The 25,424-nt window shown below is 44.9% G+C and overlaps 1 protein-coding gene across 3 annotated transcripts in view; it reads right to left on the bottom strand.

Moving 5' to 3' along the window:
• Positions 1 to 1,574: 1,574 nt before the first annotated feature.
• Positions 1,575 to 25,424, bottom strand: part of LUC7L (LUC7 like) — a 128,868-nt gene continuing 105,018 nt past the window's right edge. For all 3 annotated transcript variants that reach the window (XM_075830031.1, XM_075830030.1, XM_075830029.1), the window contains 2 exons: positions 25,269 to 25,424; positions 1,575 to 1,732 (listed from right to left, as the gene is read on the bottom strand). The exon at positions 25,269 to 25,424 is cut by the window's right edge. In XM_075830031.1, coding sequence (XP_075686146.1) covers positions 25,293 to 25,424 — 132 coding nt within the window. In that variant the 3' untranslated portion in view covers positions 1,575 to 1,732; positions 25,269 to 25,292. The remainder of the gene's footprint in view (positions 1,733 to 25,268) is intronic.

Raw genomic sequence — 25,424 nt, 5'->3', positions numbered from 1 at the left:
GTGTAAACAAAAAAAAAAGAGAAAAAAGTAAAAAGATGCTGAACATCCTACACACCTTCTTAAATCCTGCTGGTGAATGTATGTAATGGTTGAGACACTTCAGAACAAAAGCTCAAACAAACTAGACAAAACTGAGTCCTGTATCCAAGCTGTAAAGAAAGTAGTTAGCAATGTAGTATGTCTCGGAGCTGCATGCAATAATAAACAAATATAAAAAAAACGAAAAAAAAAAAAAAACCTCTGAAAAGATCAGCACTGCTCGTTAAGTTACTTTTCAGTAGCCATATTAATGCTGCAATAGGGTACTGTCCAGTACAATTTGGCCTCATATTTTAGCCGATTTCTCATCGCTTCGGCGTCTGTCAGAAGCGCACGCTCTCCTTCATCCAGCTCTGTGGAGAGGACTGCTGTTCAAACTTCCTCCTAATCAGAAGACTGATGGACAAACAGCTGATCCTCAGGGAAGCTGATAGATGGATTCTTTATTTTAAAACTTACAAAATGATTTCTTGAATAAAAGCGTAAGTTTTAAAAATAAATGCAGGGCATGGACTGGTTAATTGGTTTCCACCCAGTGTTTTTTTTTGCTTTTCTCTCACTGCAAATTCCTTTGGAGAAAAGAAACCATCTGAGAGAAAAGCAAAAAAACACTGGGTGGAAACCAATTAACCAGTTACATGCCCTGCATTTATTTTTAAAACTTACAAAATGATTTCTTGAATAAAAGCGTATCAGCCTGACTGGCAGGCCACATCAATTAACCCTCAGCATGGACGTTTACACTGAGGATCAATTGATGTAGCCAGCAAGTCAGGCTGATATGCTTTTATTCAAGAAATCATTTTGTAAGTTTTAAAATAAAGAATCCATCTATCAGCTTCCCTGAGGATCAGCTGTTTGTCCATCAGTCTTCTGATTAGGAGGAAGTTTGAACAGCAGTCCTCTCCACAGAGCTGGATGAAGGAGAGCGTGCGCTTCTGACAGACGCCGAAGCGATGAGAAATCGGCTAAAATAAGAGGCCAAATTGTACTGGACAGTACCCTATTGCAGCATTAATATGGCTACTGAAAAGTAACTTAACGAGCAGTGCTGATCTTTTCAGAGGTTTTTAAAAAAAAAAAATATTTGTTAATTATTGCATGCAGCTCTGAGACAAACCACATTACTAACTACCTGCTGGTGTAAACCTGTAACACTAATGTCAAGAGTTTAGAGATATATATATATATATATATATATATATATTATTTTTTTTAGCCAAATCTAATGCTTGAGTTTTCAAAAAATATAGTAACAAAAAACAGGTTTTATATCTAGTATACATACTAAATTTTGGGGAAGATGCATTGATTATCAAATATGACTCAGATGTGACAAACAGGTTTATCTTCATATAGCAGTTTTGGTATCCCATCCACCTCTCCTAAAGTAAAAACACAACCACAATGAACAAACTGTACAATAAACAAATGTTTTAATTATACTCCAACTACTTTCAAAATTGAGGGCAAGCAGACTTGAATTTAGTAACATGGCTATTTTGAAAAAAAATAAAAATTACGTTTATCAAATGTGAGTTTTCAGTAAGAAAAAAGCTTTATTATCATTTATAGAACATTGCTCGATTACTTAAAAATACAACACAAAGAATGTTATTTGAAGTACTGCAAGTTCCCCATATGCAAAATCAGACTTCATGACAAACACGGTAGCTGTGTAATTCCAACCGATCTAAAATATAAAAATAAATAAATAAATAAATAATTTAGTTACATTTATAATACAAAACAGGAAGCTGTAACAAAACACAGTAATAAAAATTCTTCTGCATAACTTTCCCCATGAACATATGAAGGCATGAGGTGGAGATTTGGGCAAAAATGCATATTAATTAGGCAAAGGGGGTATTGTTAATTAACCCGTTAGTGACCGCCAATACGCCTTTTAACGGCGGCCAATAACGGGTTTATTCTGATGCATATGCCTTTTTACGGCACTGCATCAGGATAAAGTAAACAGAGCAGGGAGCGTCAAATCTCCCTGCTCTCAGCTGCTAGAGGCAGCTGAGGGCTGGGGGCGTCCCTGCTCTGCCGTGTGAGATCGATATTAGTATCGATCTCACCCGTTTAACCCCTCCGATGCGGTGCACAATAGCGTGCACCGCATCTGAGTGGTTTTGGAGAGATGGAGGGAGCTCCCTCTCTCTCCCACCGACACCCGGCGATACGATCGCCGAGTGTCTGTGTCTCTAATGGCAGCCGGGGGCCTAATAAAGGCCCCCAGGTCTGCCTGGAGCGAATGCCTGCTAGATCATGCCGGAGGCATGAAATAGCAGATGCCTGTCCGTTTTAAAAGGACAGGCAGTAATGAACTGCAATACAAAAGTATTGCAGTGTATTATAATAGCCATCGGGGAATGGCATATTAAAGTCCCCTAGTGGGACTAGTAAAAAAAAAGTTTAATAAAATTAATTTAAAAAAAAATGTGAAAAAAAGAAAAACACAGCTTTTCCCCTTACAAAATGCTTTACTATAAGGGTATGTTCACACGAGGGCGTCCATTACGGCTGAAATTACGGGGATGTTTCAGCCTGAAAACATCCCCGTAATTTCAGCCGTACCGGCATGTGCAGGCGCTTGAACGCTGCGTCAATTACGGGCGTAATTGGCGCTGCTATTCATTGGAGTCAATGAATAACGGCTCCAATTACGGCCAAAGAAGTGACAGGTCACTTCTTTGACGCGGGCGTCTATTTACGCGCCGTCATTTGACAGCGGCGCGTAAACTACGCCGCGTGTGAACAGACAAACATCTGCCCATTGCTTTCAATGGGCAGATGTTTGCCAGCGCTATTGAGGCGCTATTTTCGGACGTAATTCGGGGCAAAAACGCCCGAAATACGTCCGTAAATAGGCCGTGTGAACATACCCTTTAAAAAAACAAAATAAAGTAAAAAATGTTACACATATTTGGTATCGCCGCGTCCGTAACGACCCCAACTATAAATCTATTACATTATTTAACCCACATGGTGAACGCCGTAAAAAATGTAATAAAAACGATGGAAAAATTGCTGTTTTCTGTGAATCCTGACTTAAAAAAAATTTGATAAGTGATCAAAAAGTCGCATCTACTCCAAAATGGTACCAATAAAAACTACAAGTCTTCCCGCAAAAAAAAAGCCCTCACACAACCGCATCGGCGAAAAAATAAAAACGTTACGGCTCTTCAAATATGGAGACACAAAAACAAATAATTTTTAAAAAAAAAGTTTACTGTGTAAAAGTAGTAAAACATACAAAAACTATACAAATTTGGTATCGTTGCAATCGTAACAACCCGCTGAATAAAGTTATTGTGCTATTTATATCACACGGTAAACGGCGTAGATTTAAGACGCGAAAAAGAGTGGCGAAATTTCAGGTTTTTTTCTATTCCCCCCCCAAAAAAAAGTTAATAAAAGTTAATCAATAAATAATATGTCCCCCAAAATGGTGCTATTAAAAAATACAACTTGTCCCGCAAAAAACAAGACCTTATACAGAAATGTCGACGCAAAAATAAAAAGGTTATAGCTCTTGGAATGCGACGATGGAAAAACGTAAAAAATGGCTTGTCATTAAGGTTTAAAATAGGCTGGTCATTAAGGGGTTAAAGGGACACACCGGCCAAAACAAAACTTTCCCATGTGTACCATTATGGTATTCCATGTGTCAGTCTCTCATCAGTTATTTTTCTTGCTGCTTCTATCTATATATCAGACCAGGATGGTTTCTTAGCAGCAGTGCGAATCAGGCTCGGTGACACGCTCTACTTGTGTATGGAGATCTATGCCTCACCCATCACAGGCTTCAGAAGTTCCAGTACCACACTAGTTTTTTCACAGGGGATGACGACGACGATACTTAGACAGGTTCCCGTCACATAGGTATACTGTAGAAGAATATAGAGCAGCCCCTCTGTCTGTATACTTATGGTTTCTTGGCTTATTTCGGAGAATATAGAGACTAATACATCTAGAATCAGAGTGTCCCCCAGCATGCAGAAACATGGTTAGCTGGTTATGTGATGCTATGCTGAAGCATCACGGAATGGATAGCAAAGCAGAGAGGAAGAGAAAGCGGGGGAAATCTAAGAATCAAGATTTTTTTTAATGCACAGACAAGGCAGCAATTCACAAAGTACAGAATACATAAAAGAAGTGTAGAGTGTGGTATACAGTCCAGTGGGGAACGCAGACATAGAAAGTTGTGTTTTCACTGGAGGACCTCTTTAACCCCTTCCCTCTTTGGCAACTTTTGACCTTCCTGACAGGGCCTCATTTTTCAAATCTGACATGTTTCAGTTTACGTGGTAATAACTTCAGAATCCTTTTACCTATCCAAGCGATTTGGAGATTGTTTTCTCGTGACACATTGGACAGTGTTATTGGCAAAATTAGATTTTCACAATTAAATACTGAATGTATCAAACAACAAAATTGTGAAAAATTAGCATTTTTCGAAATTTAAATGTATCTGCTTGCAAGACAGTAATACCGTTGCTAATTAACATCCCCATGTCTACTTTAGATTTGCATCGTTTTGTGAACATCCTTTTATTTTTCTAGGACCTTATGAGGCTTAGAACTTTAGCAGCAATTTCTCACGTTCAAGAAAATTTCAAAAGGCTATTTTTACAGGGGCCAGTTCAGCAGCGGCTTTGAGGGCCTTATATATTAGAAACCCCCAATAAGTCACCCCCCATTTTGAAAACTGCATCCCTCAAAATATTCAAAACAGCATTTAGAAAGTTTCTTAACCCTTTAGACGATTCGTAGGAATTAATGCAAAGTAGAGGTAAAATTTAGAAATGTCATTCTTTTCTTTTGGCAGAAATTCATTTTTATCCATTTTCTTTTGTAACACAAAGTTTTACCAGAGAAACGCATAAACAATATTTATTGCCCAGGTTTTGCAGTTTTAGGAAATATCCCACATGTGGCCCCAGTATGCTATTGGAATGATACACAGGCCTCAGAAGCAAAAGGAACACCTAGTGGATTTTGGGCCTCCTTTTTATTAGAATATATTTTAGGCACCATGTCCGGTTTGAAGGGCTCTTGCGGTGCCAATATAGTGGAAATCCCCAAAAAGTGACCCCATTTGGGTAACTACACACCTCAAAGAAATTATCTAGGGGTATAGTGAGCATTTTGATCCCACAGGTTTATTGCAGAAATTATTGGAAGTAGCCCGTGAAAATGAAAACCTAATTTTTTTCAAAGAAAATGTAGGTTTAGCTAATTTTTTCTTTTTTCCACAAGGACTAAAGCAGAAAAAGCACTACAACATTTGTAAAGCAATTTCTCCCGAATAAAAGAATACCCCACATGTGGTCATAAATGGCTGTTTGGACACACAGCAGGGCTTAGAAGGGAAAGAGCGCCATTTGGAGCTCAAATTTAGCAGGAATGGTTTGCGGAGGCCATGTCACATTTGCAAAGCCCCTGAGGGGACAAAACAGTGGAAACCACCCACAAGTGACCCTATTTTGGAAACTACACCCCTTGAGGAAATTATCTCGGGGTACAGTGAGCATTTTGACCCCACAGGTTTTTTGCAGAAATTATTGGAAGTAGGCCATTAAAATGAAAACCTAATTTTTTTCAAAGAAAATGTAGGTTTAGCTAATTTTTTCTAATTCCCACAAGAACTAAAGGAGAAAAAGCACAGTAATATTTGTAAAGCAATTTCTCCCGAGTTAAATAAAACCTCACATGTGGTCATAAACTGCATTTTGGACATACAGCAGAGCTTAGAATGGAAAGAGCGCCATTTGACTTTTGGAGCTCAAATTTAGCAGGTATGGTTTGGGGAGGCCATGTCGCATTTGCAAAGCCCCTGAGGGACCAAAACAGTGAAAACGCCCAAAAAGTGACTCCATTTAGGAAACGACACCCCTTGAGGAATTCATCTAGGGGTGTTGTGAGCATTTTGACCCCACAGGTGTTTCACAGATTTTATTAAAATTGGGCAGTGAAAAAAAAACCAATTCTTTTTCTTCAATAAGACTTTGCTTTAGCTCAAAATTTTTCTTCTTCTAAACAAATAAAGGAAAAACAGAACCAACATTTGTAAAGCAATTTCCAACACCCCATTTCTGGTAATAAACTGCTGTAGGGCTCAGAATGGAAGGAGCGCCATTTGGCTTTTGAAGTGCAGATTTTGCTGGATAGGTTTCTGGGCGCTATGTCGCATTTGCAAAGCCCCTGTGGGGCAAAAACTGTGGAAACTTCCCTGAAGTGCCCCCATTTTGGAAACTACACCCTTCAAGGTATTCACCTAGGCGTGTAGTGAGCATGTTAACCCAGGAGGTGTTTTGCAGAAATTAGTGTGCACTCGATGTTGCAGAGTGAAAATGGAAATATGTGGTGCCCAGCTCGTGCCACCATAACAAGAAAGCTCTCTAATTATTATGCTGTGTTTCCTGGTTTTAGAATCACCCCACATGTGGCCCTAATCTTTTACCTGGACATTTGACTGGAGAGAAAGTGTACCATGTGAAGTTGGGGACTAATTTGGCGATTTACAAAATATTGGTTCACAATTGCAGGGCTCTGATGTGAAATAATAAAAGAAACCCCTGACGAGTGACCCCATTTTGGAAACTACACCCTGAAGGTGTCTTTATTAAGGGGTGTAGTGAGAGAACCCGGTAGACTCCTGCGGCACCTCTCTATAAGCGAAGAGAAGCTGCTGCAGAGAACGTTCTCAGTCCTTCCCCTCCGCGTGGTCATACCGGAGCAGCAATCACTTGAGGGTCCCATTGAACCTTTCGCACAGTCCGTTCGGGGGTGATAGGCTATAGTCCTTAGTGGACGTACATCAAACCGATTCCAGAGGGACTGCATCAGTTCCCCTTGGAATTTAAAGAGCCGTGGTCTGTTAGCACCTCCTGCGGGAACCCTACCCTACCCTACTGAATATGTCCATCAGGCAATGGGTGACGTGCTCCGCATTCAGGTATGAGAGAGCCACTGCGTCAGGGTAGCGAGTGGCGAAATCTACCAGCGTTAATATATAGCGCTTCCCACTTCGGCTGGGTAGTGGTCCTATCAGATCTATGGCTACCCGCTGGAAGGGTTCCCCAATAATGGGCATGGACTAGAGCAGAACTCTGCAAGGCGCTCCACCTAACAGTTGACATACGTGGCATAAGGCTCGGTACCGCCGTACGTCCTGTGTCATCACTGGCCAAAACGAAGTTTAGCTGGAGCCGGGTTGCGGTTTTCCGGTTGCTGGAGTGGCCTGCTGCGGGTATATCATGGGCCAGGGCGAGGAAATTGGGAACAGTAGCGCAAGGGCACCATCAGCTGCTTACTGGTGGTCCATGGGGCCTCGGTTTTATGCGATATAACAATCCATTCTCCCATTTGTACTGCTCTTGGGCACCTTCTACAGGGACTTGATCGGCAGCGCTACGGGCTGGAGCTAAGGAGGGGTCAGTCGCTTGGGCAGTCCGGAACTCTGCTCTATCCACCTCCCCCATGTCTACCTGGCAGTCAGTCTTATCTGTCGGGTTGGCAACATCAGAGGTTTGTTAACTTACCACCAGCGGCTCTGGGAGCGGGATTACTGGGACCGGAGCTTGGGAGACCTCCGGGGAGGAAGGTGGCAGCGGCTGATCCGGCTGCATCTTTCTGGCTTGGGTGCAGGTAACTGCAGCCACGAACTGGCTGGAGAGGTCGTTCCCCAAGAGGGCTGCAGTGGTGAGGCATTCCATCCGGCCAACGATGACCATTCCCTGGCCGGCACCCCAGTCCATGAACACTCTGGCCAGGGGGATGTGGTTCTGCTGGCTGCCGGCCAGGGCGACATTGGCATGTCGATCTCTCAGGATCTGGCATTCTGGAACTAAATCAGGGTGCACAAAGGTGAGGAAGGCTCGGGCCGGAACGAGGGACGATTCAATGGCAGTCGAGATGGTCCCTCGGGACGGGGATGATGAGTAGATAGAGGGTCAGGACGGCTGGTACCTCTCCATTTAGACCGCTTGCGTTGGGATGTCTGGGCTCCAGTTGGTGACCCACTCATGAATCTCGGGGTCCATCTTCAAGAGGAGCTGCTCCAGGATGAAGAGACTCAATAGCTTCCGCGCTCTTCACCTGTGTCCCCTCAGCCACTTGGTGCATCTCTGCTGGAGCTGGGCAGCAAACTCTACACGGGTGCTGTGGGCCGAGCGCTACTTGGTAGGTGTCTGTGGTGAGGGTGAAACGCTGGAGCATGACCTCCTTCAGGCGGGAATAATCATGGCAGTCCTCCACACTTAGTGCCCGTTAAACTTCCAGGGCTTTACCCGTTAGGGTGGGACAAGCATACTTTGCCCATTCCGAGGTCGGAATGGTATGCACATCCATGATAGACTCAAATACTTGGAGGTGCGTGTCAATTTCTGTGGTGGCCTCGCTAAAGGCGGGCACGTTGCTGAACCGCAGGTGTGGCCCTCCGTAGCCGCTGGGTACCTGGTGCACTCGTTACAATGGGGATTCGCATAGGGATCCGGAGTACCGACTCCATTGCGCAGGCTCTCCCGTGCTCGATGCAATTAGGGCCCAGGGCGGCTAGCATCTCACTTATGAGAGTGGCAGTGGCCAAGGAGGGGGTGCTGTGTAGGGACCTCCAACCGTCAGATCAGTCACTGGGGCCGTTCCCTTTCTCCTAGTCGTCCACTCGTGGTACGCTCTGTCTCACACAATGAGCTTGCTTGCCAGCACGGCCTTTACCTCAGTCAACAAACTGGATCCCTCGAACATGGCAAAGCTCCTGCAATGTCCTCTTTGTGTTTTAGAGGTAGGGGCTGCTGCTGGGGTCCACTAGAACATCTTGGCTGTCGGAAGACTTGTCTGGGGTAGAAGCAGGCGTCGTATCCCGTGTGCACTCCCTCTGCTGTTTTTTTTTTGTTCTTTTTTACTATCTGGCCGCGAAGTACTGGGAGTACCTGTCCCCTGCTGCTTCATCGTTGTACGGGCTGGATTCCCGTCCCACGCTGCCACCAAATGTGGTGATATTGGGTGCTCGGCATCGCCATTGAGGGTGAAATAATCCAGGCGGACACAGAAAATAGTTTAACAGTTAAAACAGTGTGTTTATTTGACGAAGACACAGAGGGCCCACATACCACTTGCTGTGATAAAGTTTGTTGGTTGATGGTAAATACTTTGCTTTCTTTTTTTTACTTTGGACCCTGGATACCCAATCTGTAAAATGGCTAACTCCATCCCCCAACTGCCTTTTCCCTACCAACTGTCATCCAACAACAGCCACGCCTCCTATACACGAAACAGTCCAAAATGGGAAATTCTAGGAGGGGAGATAGATGGGAATAATGGGAAAGTCCAGGAGGGGAAATAGAGGGTAATAAAAGGACAATACAGGGGCTGATCAACAGGCTTCATTTTAAAACAAAAGTCCAAAGGCGGTATGGATGGGAAAGATTGACATGATCTGACATTTGTTGCTAGAAGGCCCCTCCCGTTCCGCCAGAGAAGTGAAAGCCAGCACGGTTTTACTAAGGACAGAAGTTGTCAAATTAACCTGATTTGATTTTATGAAGAGGAGAGTTGAAGCCTAGAATCCGTGGATAAAGTGTTTTTGGACTTTACAAAGGCATTTGACACTGTCCCTCATACACTTCTAATGGGTAATTTAACCCTTTCAAGACCGAGCTAATTTTGGCCTTCAGGACCAGCCCCATTTTTTTCAAATCTCACATGTGTTACTTTATGTGGTAATAACTCCGGAATGCTTTTGCCTATCCAAGCGATTATGAGATTTTTTTCTCGTGACATATTGTACTTTATATTAGTGGAAAAATTTGGTCAATAAATTAATTGCTTATTTGTGAAAAACACCAAAACTGAGAAAATGTTGCAAAAATTATGATTTTTTCAAATTTTAAATCTACTTGTAAAACAGATAGTAATACCACACAAAATAGTTACTATTTCACATATGCCATATGTCTACTTTATATTTGCATAGTTTTTTGAACATTATTTCATTTTTCTAGGACGTTACAAGGTTTAGTACTTTAACAGCAATTTCTCACATTTTCAAGAAAATGTCAAAAGGCGATTTTTACAGGGACCAGTTCAGTTCTAAAGCGGCTTTGAGGGCCTTATGTACTAGATTGACCCCATAAATCACCCCATATTAAAAACTGCACCCCTCAAAGTATTCAAAACCGCATTCAGAAAGTTTCTTAACCCTTTAGGCGTTTCACAAGAATTAAAGCAATGTAGAGGGGAAATTGACAATTTTTTTTTTTTTTGCTGCAATTAATTTGTAATACAATTTTTTCTGTAACAGAGAAGGTTTTACCAGAGAAACGCTACACAATATTTATTGCCCAGATTCTGCAGTCTTTAGAAATATCCCACATGTGGCCCTAGTGTGAAAATGGACTGAAATACCGGCCTCAGAAGCAAAGGAGCACCTAGTGGATTTTGTGGCCTCCTTTTTTTAGAATATATTTTAGGCACCATGTCGGGTTTGAAGAGGTCTTGTAGTGCCAAAACAGTGGAAATCCCCCAAAAGTGACACGGTTTTGGAAACTGCACCCATCAAGGACTTTTTCTAGGGGTATAGTTAGCATCTTGACCCCACGGGTCTTCTGCTATATTTATTGGAGTTTGCCTGTGATAGTGAAAATCTACTTTGTTTCTGAAAAAAATATTTTAAAAAAAGATATTTGCAAGGAATAAAGAATAAAAAGCACCCCAAAACTTGTAAAGCTACTTCTCCAGATTACAGCAATACCCCATATGTGGTACTAAACTGCTGTTTGGACCCACGGCAGAGCTCAGAAGGGAGGGAGCGCCATTTGAATTTTGAAGCGCAGATTTTGCTGGATTGGTTTTCAGTGCCATGTCGCGTTTGCAACGCCCTGGAGGGAGCAAAACGGTGCAAACCCCCCAAAAGTGAGCCCATTTTGTAGACTACACCCCTCAAGGAATGTTTCTAGGGGTATAGTTAGCATTTTGACCCCACAGTTTTTTTGCTGAATTTAGTGGAATTAGGCTGCGAAAATGAAAATCTACTTTTTTCTGAAAAAACATAGAAATGTTTAATTTTTACAATGAATAAAGGAGAAAAATCACCCCAAAATTTGTAAAGCAATTTGTCCTGATTACAGCAATATGCCATATGTGGTAATAAACTGCTGTTTGGACCCACGGCAAGACTCAGAAGGGAAGGAACAATATTTGGCTTTCGGAGCTCAAATTTAGCTGGAATGGTTTTCGGGTGTCATGTCGCATTTGCAAAGCCCCTGAGGTACCAAAACAGTGGAAACCTCCCAAAAGTCCCTTTAGGGGACTGGAACGAGCGATCATTAGGTCGCTGGTACAATACACTGCAGTACTAATGTATTGCAGTATAATATCATTTTTACAGGCTCCTGTAACAGCGCGATCGCTGTTCCTGTCCATTAGTACCGTGTGTCAGCTGTAATACAGCGGACACCTGCAGAATATGGCACGGGCACAGCGCATGAGCCCCGCTCCATATATAACCCACCGCACCACGACATGCTATTAAGTCGTGGTGCGCGAAGGCATTAATGCGCAGCGGATGGTGCAAAGTGAAAATTAAAATTTTCCGCTGATGTGCCATTTTAACGCACAATATGTTGTGCCCAGTTTGTGCCACTGAAGACAATATGTTGTGGCCAGTTTGTGCCACTGAAGACAAATACCTCATACAATGTTGAGCGGGTTCTCCCGGATATAAAATATCATATATGTGGACGTAAGCTGGTGTTTGGGCACGCTGTGGGGCTCAGAAGGGAGGAAGCGCCATTTGGCTTTTGGAGCGCAGAGTTTGCTTGGTAACTGTTCTGTTTGGGGTCTTGCTGGTATTTCAGTTTATGATGTGGGGGTATGTGTAAATTGGGCAGAGTACATCAGGACATAATAAGAGGGTATAATAATTCGGTAAATAAATAATAATCCGCAGATATGTGGCCAATGTCGCACTGATAAATGGCGCCCGATTTTATCAGCTTCTGGACACTGCACAATTTCTGTCGCTATATTCTGAGAGCCAGAACTTTTTTTCTTTTTTCTTCACCGTAGATGTGCGAGGACTTATTTGTTGCGGAACAATCTGTAGTTTTCATTGGTACCATTTTAGGGTACATGTGATTTTTTTATCACTTTTTATTAGATTTTTTTGGCAAGCAAAGTGACAAAAACAAATTCTGACAATGTTTTTTGTCTTTTTTTCTTTTTACACTTTTCACTGTGCGCTATAAATTACATTTTACTTTATTCTGCGGGTCGGTACGATTACTGCGATACCAGATGTATATAGTTTTTGGCTCAAGGACCGTATCCAGAGAGTTGTTGTCAATGATTCCTACTCTGAATGGTCCCTGGTTATAAGTGGTGTACCCCAGGGTTCCGTGGTGGGACCACTATTATGCAACTTATTTATTAACCCCTTACCGCCATTTCACGTACAGTTACGTGATGGGAGATGGTCTTTTCCCGCATCTCCACGTAACTGTACGTGAAACAGATGGAGCTGGCTCAGGAGCTGAGCCAGCGACATCACCGCCGGGTGACAGCTGTATGTTACAGCTGGCACCCTGAGGTATCGGCCAGGACCGGAGCTAGCCTCAGATCCGACCGATTAAACCCTAATACTTACCTCCCGGTCCGCCAGTAACGGAATCCTCCTATGCCCAGTCGTCGGCGGGGCCCAGGAGGCTTCCGGTACCATCGGCAAGATGGCGGCGGCTCAGAAGCTGAGCCGGCGTCATCAGCAGTGTGTGTCCGCTGTATGTTACAGCGGACACCCCGATCTATCGCCAAGAACCGGAGCTAGCTCTGATTCCTGGCATTAACCCCTTCGATGCAGCATTCCATTGTGATCGCTGCATCCTAGAGGTTTGTAGCAAATCGGCAGCCTTGCCATGCGATGGCAAGGCTGGAGACTGCTACTATGGCAACAGTAGCCCTAACAATGGCTTCCTATCTGCCATTAAGTAAGCCGATTAGGACCCGCCCAGAGGCAGAGCCTGATCGGCTTGCTGTCAGTGAACAACTGACAGTTCTAATACATTGCACTACATAGGTAGTGCAATGTATTAGAACATCAAACAAACAGTTGGACCTTCAAGTCCCCTAGTGGGACTAAAGAAGTGTCAAAAAAAGTGTAAGTAAAAATAAAAGTTGTAAAAAATGCAATAAAAGTTCAAATAATAACACAAAACACAATCGCCCTTTTTCCCTTATCAAGTCATTTATTGTTGAAAAAAATAATAAAGCCATACATATTTGGTATCGCTGCGACCGTAACGACCTTAACTATAAAAATATTATGTTATTTATTCCGCACAGTGAACGCCGTAAAAAAAATAACTAAAAAAGTCGCATGTACCTAAAAATGGTACCTATAAAAACTATAACTCGTCTCGCTAAAAACAAGCCCTCATACAGCTCCGTCGACGAAAAATGTAAAACCGTTATGGCTCTCACAACTTGGCGACAGAAAAAAATCCATTCTCTTTACAAAAGTTATTTTATTGTGCAAAAAGTTGTAAAACATAAAAAAGTTCTATAAATTAGGTATTACCGGAATCGGACTGACCCGCAGAATAAAGCTAAAATTTAATTTATAATGTGTGGTGAACGCTGTATAAAAAGAACTAAAAAAATATGCCAGAATTGCTGTTTTTTGGTCACCTTGCCTCCCCCAAAAAAAAAAAAAAAGGATAACAAGTGATCAAAAAGTCGCATGTACCCCAAAATGGTACCAATAAAAACTTCAGCTCGTCCCACAAAAAAAAACAAACAGCCCTCATACCACTACGTCTATGAAAAAATACAATTAGTCAAGGCACCAATAAGCCAGGAAATAAAAATATGCAGTTGTGCCGGCCCGAGGGGAACGTTTCTTCTGTTTCAAGTAGCGAATTATCAAGGCCACAAAAATTAGGGAACCAGGAAGGGGAGGGCCTAAACATATCTGCTGGAAGTGAGGGCGCCCGTATTCTACCAGGACAACACTTTCCCAGCAAAATTTCCAAAACTTCAAAGGTGCAGAGTGTGGATCAAAAGGGGAATAAGTAAAGACCATTTATTAGTGCGACACCGGCCTGTGCAGAAAGGATTGTGTCACAGCATAACACACATCTATGAATTATTTTATTGTTTTTTTTTTACCCCACTATACCACCTGACTATGCCCCTTATATACTACTTACATGTACCCCCACATTATAAACTGAAACACCAGTAAGACACAAAACTACTACAAGCAAAATCCACGCTCCAAAAGCCAAATGGCGCTACCTCCCTTCTGAACCCTACAGTGTGCCCAAACAGCAGTTTACTTCCACATATATGGCATCGCCATACCGGGGAGAACCCTTTTAACAATTTTTGGGGTGTGTGTCTCCAGTGGGACAAGCTGGGCGCCACATATTGACATATCTCTTGAAAAACCATTTTCACTCTGGCAGAAATTGGTGTGCACTCGATGTTGCAATCACCTGTGGGGTTAATATGCTCACTACACCTTGAGGGGTGTAGTTTCCAAAATGGGGTCACTTCTGGGTAGTTTCCACTGTTTTGGTCCCACAGGGACTTTGCAAATGCGACCAGAAACCAATCCAGCAAAATCTGTACTCCAAAAGCCAAATGGCGCTCCTTCCCTTCTGTGCCCTACTCTGTGCCCAAACAGCAGTTTATGACCACATATGTGGTATTGCCGTACACAGGAGAAGTTGCTTTACAAGTGTTGGGGTGCTTTTTTTCATTTATTTGTTGAGAATATGAAACATTTTCTGCTAAAACGACGTCTTATTGAAGAAAAAGGATTTTTTTTAATTTTCACTGCCCAATTCTAATAAAATCTATGAAACACCTGTGGGGTCAAAATGCTCACTACACCCCTAGACTAATTCCTCAAGGGGTGTAGTTTCGGGAATTGAGTCACTTTTGGGGAGTTTCCACTGTACTGGTACCTTAGGAGCTTTGCAAAAGTGACATGGTGTCAAGAAACCAATCCAGCAAAATCTGTACTTCAAAAGCCTCCTTCTCTTCTGATCCTTGCCGTATGCCCAAACAGCAGTTTATGACCACAAATGGGGTATTGCCGTACTCCAGAGAAGTTGCTTTACAAATGTTGGGGTTCTTTTATTCCTTTATTTGTTGAGAAAATGAAAAATTTTGAGCTAAAGCTACGTCTTATTGGAAAAAAAGCATTTTTTTTATCTTCACTGCCCAATTCTTATAAAATCTATGAAACCCCTGTGGGTTCAAAATGCTCACTACACCCCTAGATGGATTCTTCAAGGGGTGTAGTTTCCTAAATGGAGTCACTTTTTTGGTGTTTTCACTGTTTTGGTCCCTTAGAGGCTTTGCAAATGCGACGTGGTCTCCGCAAACCATTCCTGCTAAATTTGAGCTCCAAAAGCCAAATGGCGCTCTTTCCCTTCTAAGCTCCGCCGTGTCCCCAAACAGCCGTTTATGACCACATGTGGGGTATTGTTTTACTCGGGAGAAATTGATTTACAAAAGTAGTGGTGCATTTTCTCCTTTTAGTCCTTGTGGAAATTAGAAAAAATTAGCTAAACCTACATTTTCTTTGAAAGAATGTAGATTTTCATTTTCACGGCCTACTTCCAATAATTTCTGCAAAAAACCTGCAAGGTCAAAATGCTCACTATACCCCTAGATAATTTCCTCAAGGGGTATAGTTTCCAAAATGGGGTCACTTTTGGGGGATTTCCACCGTTTTGGTGCTGCAAGAGCCTTTCAGACCCGACATGGAGCCTAAAATATTTTCTAATAAAAAGGAGGCACCAAAATCCTCTAGGTGCTCCTTTGCTTCTGAGGCCGGTGCTTCAGTCAATAAGTGCACTAGGGCCACATGTGGGGTATTTCTAAAAAGTGCAGAATCTGGGCAATAGATATGGAGTTGCATTTCTCTGGTAAAACTTTCTGTGTTACAAAAAAAAGATGAAAAATGAATTTCTGCAAAAAAAAAAAAGAAATTTGAAAATTTCACATCTACTTTGCCTTAATTCCTGCGAAACATCTAAAGGGTTAAGAAACTTTCTAAATGCTGTTTTGAATACTTTGAGGGGTGAAGTTTTTAAAATGGGGTGACTTATCGAGGATTTCTAATATATAAGGCCCTAAAACCCACTTCACAACTGAACTGGCCCCTGTAAAAATAGGCTTTTGAAATTTTCTTGAAAACGTGAGAAATGCTGCTAAAGTTCTAAGCCTTGTGACGTCATAGAAAAATAAAAGGATGTTCAAAAAACGATGCCAATCTAAAGTAGACATATGGGTGATGTTAATTAGCAACAATTTTTGGTATTTTTCACAATTAAATACTTAATGTATCGAGCAGATTTTGCCAGTAACAAAGTGCAATGTGTCACGAGAAAACAATCTCCGAATCGCTTGGATAGGTAAAAGCATTCCGAAGTTATTACCACATAAAGTGAAACATGTCAGATTTGAAAAAATTGGCTGTGTCCTGAAGGCCAAAACAGGCTGTGTCTTGAAGGGGTTAATGATCTAGAGGATGGGAATAATAGCACTTTTTCTATTTTTGCTGAAGACACCAAGCTATGTAGTATTTTTCAGTCTATGGAAGATGTTCGTAAATTGCAAGATGATTTGGACACACAGTGTTTGGATATCCACTTGCAAATGAGGTTTAATGTAGATAAATGTAAAATTATGCATCTGGGTACCAACTAGGGATGTCACGATACCAGAATTTGGACTTAGATACTGATACTTCGTTTAGTATTGCGATTTCGATACCAATTCGATACTTTGCCATCAGTAATAAAAAAAAAAGTTCTTCCGTTTTCTGATGGGAGGCAAGAGGTGTGATGAATTTTAAATGTGCCTCACATTAATAGTCATTAATCACATCATGTTACTCAGTCATAATGGGTTAATGTGTAAGGTACATGATGGGGTTAATTACTATTAATGTGAGGCACATGGAGGTTAAATTCATCACACCTTGTACCCGAACAATAAGTGAAAGAAAGCAGTGTTTATTTTATATTTTTAGAGCGTAGACATCAAAAATGATGCAAAAAACTAGTTGTGCAGGTTATTACGGCCGCGCCAATACCGAATATGTGTATATTTTATGTATTGAGACTTATTTTAATGTTTATTGTAAAAAAGGTTTATGTGTATTTTTTTTTAAATTTAACATTACTTTGTTTTTACTTTATTTTTAAACTTTAATCTACTGACATATTTATATGCCAGTACATTAGCCTGTGTACTGATAGTACACAGGCAGTGGTTAGGACATACCTAAGTATGCCCTAACAACAAGAAATATGTTAGGACAGCCCTGGGGTCCTTCAATGGACCCTGGGCTGTCTGCCCATATATGGTATGTCCCTCAAATCGCGTCACAGGGATTCCTGTGATGCGATCCAAGGGGCACCTTCCCCTTCTCATTTTCCCCTGAATGCTGCAGTCAGCTTTGATCGCAGCATTCAGGGGAATAGCGGCGGAGATAAGGTTTCTCTGATCTCCGCCGTTATAGAGCGGGGCTGCGGCTGTGTAATAGTCATTGCCCCAACTCCTGACATAATTGCGCACGCAGGCAGCATGAGGTGATGTGGCCGGCGCTGCACTAAAGAGCGGCGGTTCAGGCACTGAGGACAGAACATGGGAGTGTTTTGCAGTGCGCCCGCCATGTGCGGTCTTCAGTGTCGCTGCTCATTGGCCGCATCGCATCATCCTGACGGCCAACAACTGTCAGGAGCGTGGCAATGGCTGTATCACACAGCCGTAGTCCCGCTCTCATACATTCATGTGTTACTATACTTAGCTGTGCGGCTGCGCAGCTAAGTATCGAAATACATGAAATAGCGGTATCGAACCGTTTGGGGATACAGAGTATCGAAGTTTCGATGCATCGTGCATCCCTAGTACCAACAATCTGCATGCATCATATGTCTTAGAGGGAGCTACACTGGGAGAGTCACTTGTTGAGAAGGATCTGGGTGTACTTGTAGATCATAAACAAAACAACAGCATGCATTGTCAGTCATCTACTTCTAGAGTCAGCAAGATATTGTCGTGTATTAAAAAGGGGCATTCACTCGCGGGACAGGGATATATTACCACTTTACAAAGCATTAGTGCGGCCAGTGGCGTAACTACTACTATAGCAGCTGTAGCGGCTGCTACGAGGCCCGCAGGATGCGGCACGCCCCCCCATGGCCGCGACGCCACTGAAGGGGTTGTTCCTAGAAAAGACATGCATCCCCTATCCACAGGATAGGGGATACATGTGTGATCGCTGGGACGCCCAGCGATAAGGAGAACGGGGGACCGAAAGTCCCCCAAAGTTCTCCATGACAAACATCGGACTTCAGGGGTCTGACTGCAGCTCCATAGAAATGACTGGCGTACCGGTTGCGCTTGTGCGCACGCGTGACCAGCGCTCCTTTAATTTTTACTGAACTGCGGAGACGCCGGAAGCCCGAGGTTTGTCATGGAGAACTTCGGGGGACTTTCGGTCCCCCGTTCGCCTTAGGGGATACATGTCTTTTGTAGGATAAACTATAGGCCGTTTTATATATTTTTTTTGTGGGGGGGGGCGCTATATGGCGTTCTCTACAGCGGGGGGGGGGCTATATGGCGTTATCTACAGGGGGGTTCCGTATGGCGTTATCTACAGGGGGGTTCCGTATGGCGTTATCTACAGGGGGGTTCCGTATGGCGTTATCTACAGGGGGGTTCCGTATGGCGTTATCTACAGGGGGGTTCCGTATGGCGTTATCTACAGGGGGGTTCCGTATGGCGTTATCTACAGGGGGGTTCCGTATGGCGTGATCTACAGCGGGGAGGGGGGCTATGTGGCGTGATCTACAGCGGGGAGGGGGGGCCATGTGGCGTGATCTACAGCGGGGAGGGGGGGCCATGTGGCGTGATCTACAGCGGGGAGGGGGGGCCATGTGGCGTGATCTACAGCGGGGAGGGGGGCCATGTGGCGTGATCTACAGCGGGGAGGGGGGCCATGTGGCGTGATCTACAGCGGGGAGGGGGGCCATGTGGCGTGATCTACAGCGGGGAGGGGGCTATGTGGCGTTCTCTACAGGGGGCTGTATGGCGTTCTCTACAGGGGGCTGTATGGCGTTCTCTACAGGGGGCTGTATGGCGTTCTCTACAGGGGGCTGTATGGCGTTCTCTACAGGGGGCTGTATGGCGTTCTCTACAGGGGGCTGTATGGCGTTCTCTACAGGGGGCTGTATGGCGTTCTCTACAGGGGGCTGTATGGCGTTCTCTACAGGGGGCTGTATGGCGTTCTCTACAGGGGGCTGTATGGCGTTCTCTACAGGGGGCTGTATGGCGTTCTCTACAGGGGGCTGTATGGCGTTCTCTACAGGGGGCTGTATGGCGTTCTCTACAGGGGGCTGTATGGCGTTCTCTACAGGGGGCTGTATGGCGTTCTCTACAGGGGGCTGTATGGCGTTCTCTACAGGGGGCTGTATGGCGTTCTCTACAGGGGGCTGTATGGCGTTCTCTACAGGGGGCTGTATGGCGTTCTCTACAGGGGGCTGTATGGCGTTCTCTACAGGGGGCTGTATGGCGTTCTCTACAGGGGGCTGTATGGCGTTCTCTACAGGGGGCTGTATGGCGTTCTCTACAGGGGGCTGTATGGCGTTCTCTACAGGGGGCTGTATGGCGTTCTCTACAGGGGGCTGTATGGCGTTCTCTACAGGGGGCTGTATGGCGTTCTCTACAGGGGGCTGTATGGCGTTCTCTACAGGGGGCTGTATGGCGTTCTCTACAGGGGGCTGTATGGCGTTCTCTACAGGGGGGCTGTATGGCGTTCTCTACAGGGGGGCTGTATGGCGTTCTCTACAGGGGGGCTGTATGGCGTTCTCTACAGGGGGGCTGTATGGCGTTCTCTACAGGGGGGCTGTATGGCGTTCTCTACAGGGGGGCTGTATGGCGTTCTCTACAGGGGGGCTGTATGGCGTTCTCTACAGGGGGGCTGTATGGCGTTCTCTACAGGGGGGCTGTATGGCGTTCTCTACAGGGGGGCTGTATGGCGTTCTCTACAGGGGGGCTGTATGGCGTTCTCTACAGGGGGGCTGTATGGCGTTCTCTACAGGGGGGCTGTATGGCGTTCTCTACAGGGGGGCTGTATGGCGTTCTCTACAGGGGGGCTGTATGGCGTTCTCTACAGGGGGCTGTATGGCGTTATCTACAGGGGGGCTGTATGGCGTTATCTACAGGGGGGCTGTATGGCGTTATCTACAGGGGGGCTGTAAGGCGTTATTTACACTGGGGCTGTAAGGCGTTATTTACAGGGGGGCTGTAAGGCGTTATTTACAGGGGGGCTGTAAGGCGTTCTCTACAGGGGGCTGTATGGCGTTCTCTACAGGGGGCTGTATGGCGTTCTCTACAGGGGGCTGTATGGCGTTCTCTACAGGGGGCTGTATGGCGTTCTCTACAGGGGGCTGTATGGCGTTCTCTACAGGGGGCTGTATGGCGTTCTCTACAGGGGGCTGTATGGCGTTCTCTACAGGGGGCTGTATGGCGTTCTCTACAGGGGGCTGTATGGCGTTCTCTACAGGGGGCTGTATGGCGTTCTCTACAGGGGGGCTGTATGGCGTTCTCTACAGGGGGGCTGTATGGCGTTCTCTACAGGGGGGCTGTATGGCGTTCTCTACAGGGGGGCTGTATGGCGTTCTCTACAGGGGGGCTGTATGGCGTTATCTACAGGGGGGCTGTAAGGCGTTATTTACACTGGGGCTGTAAGGCGTTATCTACAGGGGGCTGTGTATGGTGCTATCTATAGGGGGGCGCTGTGTGGTGGAATCTATAGGGAGGCACTATCTACAAGGGGGGGGTTGTGTGATACCCAGCGGAGGGGGGGCCCCAGTCAAAAGTTTGCTATAGGGCCCAGTCTTTCCTAGTTACGCCCCTCAGTGCGGCTCCATCTAGACTATGCAGTTCAGTTCTGGGCTCCAGTTCATAGAAAGGATGCCCTGGAGTTGGAAAAAATACAAAGAAGAGCAACGAAGCTAATTAGGGGCATGGAGAATCTAAGTTATGAGGAAAGATTAAAAGAATTAAACCTATTTAGCCTTGAAAAGAGACAATTAAGGGGGGACATGATTAATTTGTATAAATATATGAATGGCACATACAAAAATATATGGTGAAATCCTGTTGCATGTAAAACCCCCTCAAAAAACAAGGGGTCACTCCCTCTGTCTGGAGAAAAAAGGTTCAACCTGCAGAGGCCACAAGCCTTCTTTACTGTGAATCTATGGAATAGTCGACCGCAGGAGCTGGTCACAGCAGGGACAGTAGATGGCTTTTAAAAAGGCTTAGGAGCTGATATTTTTTTGCTCTATGAAATGATCTATGTCAATGTGTAGAAATTTTGTTTCATCCCTTCCATTTTCCCATCCCTTGGTTTAACTTGATGGACTCGTCCTTTTTTCAACCGTACTATGTAGCTATGTAACTATATAAGTAATCTCTTAATATGGTGATTTTTCTATATTCCTTGCATATGATTTTTTTTTAATTCCTTGCATATATGAATACGAAGCAGCACATCAGTCACAGCGGAGAGGGGTAGAAGGAGCACTACCCTCATGAATAAAGTGGACTCCTAATAATGAATCTGATGTAGTCATCACTCCTATTACCCAAACAGGATAACTATTTTTGGTGCCATTTTGGATAATAGGAGTACTCAAGCTGTAATATACTGCCCTTACATAGGGAAGAATATTCAGCTGACAGTCCCTTTTCAACAGATAGAATGCTAGACAGAGGGAGCTTAAAGGGGTTGTCCGGACGACCTTTCCACAGGATCGGTCATCAGTACATGATCGGTGGTGGTTCGACACCTGGACCCGCAGCGATCAGCTTCAAGTGAATAGGAGCAAACTTGTAGTTCTGCAGCATGGTTGCTATGCAGTGTAAGAAGCCATCTGCTTCTGGCACTGAACACTGCATAATATCTGGTGGCCAGAGGCAGCTAGTACAACTGATCTAGGTGGGGTCCGGGTGTCGGGCCCCCACCAGTCACATACTGATGATCTATCCTGTGGATAGGTTATCAGTATGAAAAAAACATCCCTTGGCTGGACAACCCCTATAAAGGGTAACTATCACTTCATTTTTATTTATTTTTTTTATAATGTATAGGGCAGGCGATTTCAAGAAATATTGCAATATACTTCATTAATCAATTAGGCATCCTTTTATTGTAAAACCGTTCCTGAACTGCTGCCCCTGTCCTCAGCCAGTGGCAGTTGATAGGGAAAATCTGTATTCAGCGCCGTAAGCAGTGGCGTAACTACCGCTATAGCAGCCGTAGCGGCTGCTACGGGGCCCGCGGCATGAGGGGGCCCGTGTCGCCCGCCGGCACGGGCCCCCACCATGGCCGGAGGCTCCGCTAGCAGCCGCTGTGGCTGCTACAGCGGGACGCCACTGAACACTACGGCAGAGCAGGGAGGTATCTCCCCGCTCTGCCATTAAACAAAAGACATGTATCCCCTATCCACAGGATAGGGGATACATGTGTGATCGCTGGCATTGATAGGGAGAACAGGGGACTGAAAGTCCCCCGAAGTTCTCCATCACAAACCTCGGACTTCCGGGGTCTGTGTCGGCAGCTCCGTAGAAATGAATGGAGCGCCGGTCGCGCTTGTGTGACCAGCGCTCCTTTCATTTTTATTGTGCTGCGCAGACGCCGGAAGTCACGGAGAACTTCAGGGGACTTTCGGTCCCCCGTTCTCCCTATCGCTGCCAGCGATAACACATGTATTCCCTATCCTGTGGATAGGGGATACATGTCTTTTGTCTTTTCACACTGTAGGTCACATTTTTATGGGGGGTTGGGGACGCTGTATGGCGTTCCCTACAGGGGGGGGGGCTGTATGGCGTTCCCTACAGGGGGGGGGCTGTATGGCGTTCCCTACAGGGGGGGGCTGTATGGCGTTCCCTACAGGGGGGGGCTGTATGGCGTTCCCTACAGGGGGGGGCTGTAAGCCCCCCTGTGTAGATTGCGCCATACAGCCCCCCGTGTAGATGGCGCCATACAGCCCCCCCTGTAGATGGCGCCATACAGCCCCCTCTGTAGATGGCGCCATACAGCCCCCTCTGTAGATGGCGCCATACAGCCCCCTCTGTAGATGGCGCCATACAGCCCCCTCTGTAGATGGCGCCATACAGCCCCCTCTGTAGATGGCGCCATACAGCCCCCTCTGTAGATGGCGCCATACAGCCCCCTCTGTAGATGGCGCCATACAGCCCCCTCTGTAGATGGCGCCATACAGCCCCCTCTGTAGATGGCGCCATACAGTGCCATCTACAGAGGGGGCTGTATGGCGCCATCTACAGAGGGGGCTGTATGGCGTTATCTACAGAGGGGACTGTATGGCGCTATCTACAGAGGGGGCTGTATGGCGTTATCTACAGAGGGGGCTGTATGGCGTTATCTACAGGGGCGGGCTGTAAAAAAGGGGAGGGGGGCCCCAGTCAAAAGTTTGCTATGGGGCCCAGTCTTTCCTAGTTACGCCCCTGGCCTTAAAGAGGCTCTGTCACCAGATTTTGCAACCCCTATCTGCTATTGCAGCAGATAGGCGCTGCAATGTAGATTACAGTAACGTTTTTATTTTTAAAAAACGAGCATTTTTGGCCAAGTTATGACCATTTTCGTATTTATGCAAATGAGGCTTGCAAAAGTACAACTGGGCGTGTTGAAAAGTAAAAGTACAACTGGGCGTGTATTATGTGCGTACATCGGGGCGTGTTTACTACTTTTACTAGCTGGGCTTTCTGACGAGAAGTATCATCCACTTCTCTTCACAACGCCCAGCTTCTGGCAGTGCAGATCTGTGACGTCACTCACAGGTCCTGCATCGTGTCGGCACCAGAGGCTACAGTTGATTCTGCAGCAGCATCAGCATTTGCAGGTAAGTAGCTACATCGACTTACCTGCAAACGCCGATGCTGCTGCAGAATCATCTGTAGCCTCTGGTGCCGATGTGTCCTCGCTCGTCCGACACGATGCAGGACCTGTGAGTGACGACACAGCGTGATCTCTGGAGAACACGCTGTGTCTGCACTGCCAGAAGCTGGGCGTTCTGAAGAGAAGTGGATGATACTTCTATACACAACACCCAGCTAGTAAAAGTAGTAAACACGCCCCGATGTACGCACATAATACACGCCCAGTTGTACTTTTACTTTTCAACACGCCCAGTTGTACTTTTGCAAGCCTCATTTGCATAAATATGAAAATGTTCATAACTTGGCCAAAAATGCTCGTTTTTTAAAAATAAAAACGTTACTGTAATCTACATTGCAGCGCCGTTCTGCTGCAATAGCAGATAGGGGTTGCAAAATCTGGTGACAGAGCCTCTTTAAGGACTGAATACAGCTACCCTGTGTGGTGAACACTTCATGCTGCCTGCTCCTGAAACCTGGTGCTTATCTGATCTCCCTGCCAGATGCTCTAAATGGTCTGGGAAGCACACCTTCAGCTGGATTTCCTCGCTAGTCCCTCACTCAAAGCCTCCTGCAGGGAAAGGAGATCAGAGTGGCTGGTTATTTGGAATGGACTGGATAAGTCTGTTGTAGAAATACCCAATACACAGACATTGTGTGCGTGTTTTAGGAGCAGGCAGCATAAAGTGTTCCCCACACAGAGTACCTGTATTCAGTGTGTATGGTGCGGAATACGGATTTTCCCTAGGAACGGCCAGTAAATGAGTATAGGGGAGGCAGTTTAGGAACAGTTTTATAATAAAAGGAAGCTAAATTGGTTAATAATGTATAACTCTTTGAAAAAGTGGATATTCAAGTTGCAAGTGGCAACTTAAAAGAACCGCATGCCTTTAAGATGCAGGTTCTCATATACAATTCTACCTTCCACTCTTTAGTTACTCAATTGCCATCAATCAGGGTACACTCCACCTGAATGAGGAGAATGAATGGAAAAAGAAAATGCTGCTATTTTTATTTTTCCACATCGCAGCACATGGACTGCATATAAAATTAGCGTCATACTAAGCAGAACTGGTAAAGATCTATAATACAGTTGGGTGTGCCTTATATGTAGTCATGCAAATACAACTTGGGTGGAAACTAACAATTTTCTCTTAACATATCTGTTAACATTAAAATGAATTTATTTTGTAAGAGATTACATTTTTTTGTTCCAAATTAAATCAACAAATCAATACCTATTTCAGCTGCTTTCATAATAGTTATTTTCTAGAACGCTCCCTATCACGTGAACTGCCATGGTGACTTTTGTTACGACTTCCTGAGCGACTACGATGATGCCTGTTCCGGTCCCTGGACCTTGATCTTCGTTTGTCACGAGAAGATGATCTCGA

Source organism: Rhinoderma darwinii, chromosome 6 (genome assembly GCF_050947455.1).
Source record: "Rhinoderma darwinii isolate aRhiDar2 chromosome 6, aRhiDar2.hap1, whole genome shotgun sequence".
NCBI lineage: Eukaryota > Metazoa > Chordata > Amphibia > Anura > Rhinodermatidae > Rhinoderma > Rhinoderma darwinii.
Note: the sequence above shows the minus strand (reverse complement) of the source record. Positions and strands in the feature narration are given on the sequence as shown.